General features: G+C 42.8%; 1 protein-coding gene across 1 annotated transcript in view; it reads right to left on the reverse strand.

Moving 5' to 3' along the window:
• Nucleotides 1–1,130: 1,130 nt before the first annotated feature.
• The window catches only part of sfxn4 (sideroflexin 4), a 9,923-nt gene continuing 9,087 nt past the window's right edge, over nucleotides 1,131–1,966 (reverse strand). The window contains exons 13-14 of the mRNA XM_015380403.1: nucleotides 1,643–1,760; nucleotides 1,131–1,565 (exon numbers count right to left, since the gene is read on the reverse strand). Coding sequence (XP_015235889.1) covers nucleotides 1,488–1,565; nucleotides 1,643–1,760 — 196 coding nt within the window. The 3' untranslated portion in view covers nucleotides 1,131–1,487. The remainder of the gene's footprint in view (nucleotides 1,566–1,642; nucleotides 1,761–1,966) is intronic.

The raw sequence follows: 1,966 nt of genomic DNA on the forward strand, positions 1-1,966 counted from the left end.
GAATTACTCTGAATTAAAAACACTTATTATATACTGTTTAAGAAGAAGATTGAATTCTGAATATGACCGGACTTTTCCTAAAATGTCACATGCAGAACAAAACCAATAATGATTTTTTTCTCCAGGTATTCATGACTTTGTTGTTTTTTTAAACCGGGCGATCCTTTTGATCCTTTATACATTTTTGAACTGATGCTCTATATCCGGTTTATGAGATAATAGATGATAGGTGTGAATTTAAGAAGAATAGTAGTGTACCGATACCAGAGCCGGGTCGCGAGTACCAACCAATAGGGCACCGTTACCATTTTGAGAGCCAAAAGTTTATTCAACTATTGTCACCCATTCCAGGTAGGCAATAAAAAGTTCTACTGGATTCGCTTTGTATTAGTCTTTTTCCTGCTTCACAAAGGTAGGCAGCAGCTTGACAAAGCCATGATGGCAATTATTTTACATCCAAGTAGTCTGCAGTTCTTCATATACACACACACATATCAATTTCAAACAGATGGTATGGATATGGGCCGATACTGTACAGCCAGGTCGGTATCGGGGCCAAAAATTGCATCGTCGCAACACTAATAAATAGTGATCCAGACTCGCTTTTTCAAGCGGGTTATTTCCTCTGTTCTGTTTCTGCATGGAGTTTGCATTCTCCCTGAGCACATGTGGGTTTTCTCTGGGTACTCCGGCTTCCTCCCACGGTCTGAATACATAAGTGTTACGTTAATTTGCTTCTCTAGATTCTCCTTAGGAATAAGCGTGTACGTGAATGGTTGTTTGTCCTGTTTGTCTCTGTGTTGACCTGCGATGGACTGGCGACCTGTCCTGGGTTTACCCCGCCTCTCGCCCATTGATTGCTGGAGATAGACACCATTAAACGTCACAACCCCACTTTGGAATAAGGGTGTCAGAAAATGGATGCATGGATGATGCTCTGTTCTATTTTTATCTTCTGTTGAACTGGAAAGGAAATATTTTCAACCTAGTAGGTGGAAAATATTCAATCCGTTTTGTTAATCTTGAAAAAAGCTACGATATTAACAAGTGCGCTCAATAAAACTCGGCGTCAGATCAGGAACGTGATGAGGAAACTGTAACCTCTAAAGAGCCAGCAGCATGGCGTTTCTTAGTGTTTAAAGTACAATGACAAAATAAAACCCTCGGAAAAGCCTGATCGATGAATCGCCAGGTTTTTTTCACACTTAAATCCCCACATTGACTTCACCATGGCTGGTGTAGCCTGGCTGTTTGCCTCATCCGATTATTTTTGTGCCTCATTCCTACAAATGAGTGAGCAGGTTTATGTGTCACTAATCATGTAACATTAAAGCAAATGTATTTTTAAGATTTAATACTATGTTTGGTATAAAACAACACCTGATATAACATTAAATAAAGTTAATATCAACATGACTTGGTTTGATGATTTAAATATTTCATAGGCTGAGATGTTTCTGGGTGAAGTGATGCCGCCCAGCAGCTCCTCAGAGTCCTCTATGGTAGATCAGCTCCTCGCCAACCGCTCCGGGTAGCAACTCCTTCTCCACCTTCTCCCGTTTTATCTGTAAGACGAAGCCGGGGTCAGCCTGGGTAGTCACATGGAAAGCATTAGATGGGATCAGAGGAGCCTGAAACTCACCGTTCCTACTGGTGAGAAGAGGCTGAACGAGACGGGGACCATCAGGCAGAGGGTCAGCACGACGCTGATGTGGCGGCATGGAGCCACCAGCAGAGAGTTCCTCTGGAAAAATCTGGTTCTGCAAGGGGAAAATGAATTTCTGTTTTCACTAAAAAATGTATAATACTAATGGGAAAGCGTAGCCTAGTGGTTTAGGGCATTGTGCTTGGAATCTAGAGGTTCGAGCCCCACTCCCTGAGCAGACCTTTAACCTCCACACTGCTCCCTTGGCGCCGCACAATGGCAGCCCACTGCTACCCAAGGGGATGGGTTAAATGCAGAGAG

The sequence above is a fragment of the Cyprinodon variegatus genome, unplaced genomic scaffold (assembly GCF_000732505.1).
Source record: "Cyprinodon variegatus isolate N-32 unplaced genomic scaffold, C_variegatus-1.0 Scaffold11, whole genome shotgun sequence".
In the NCBI taxonomy this organism is placed as follows: domain Eukaryota; kingdom Metazoa; phylum Chordata; class Actinopteri; order Cyprinodontiformes; family Cyprinodontidae; genus Cyprinodon; species Cyprinodon variegatus.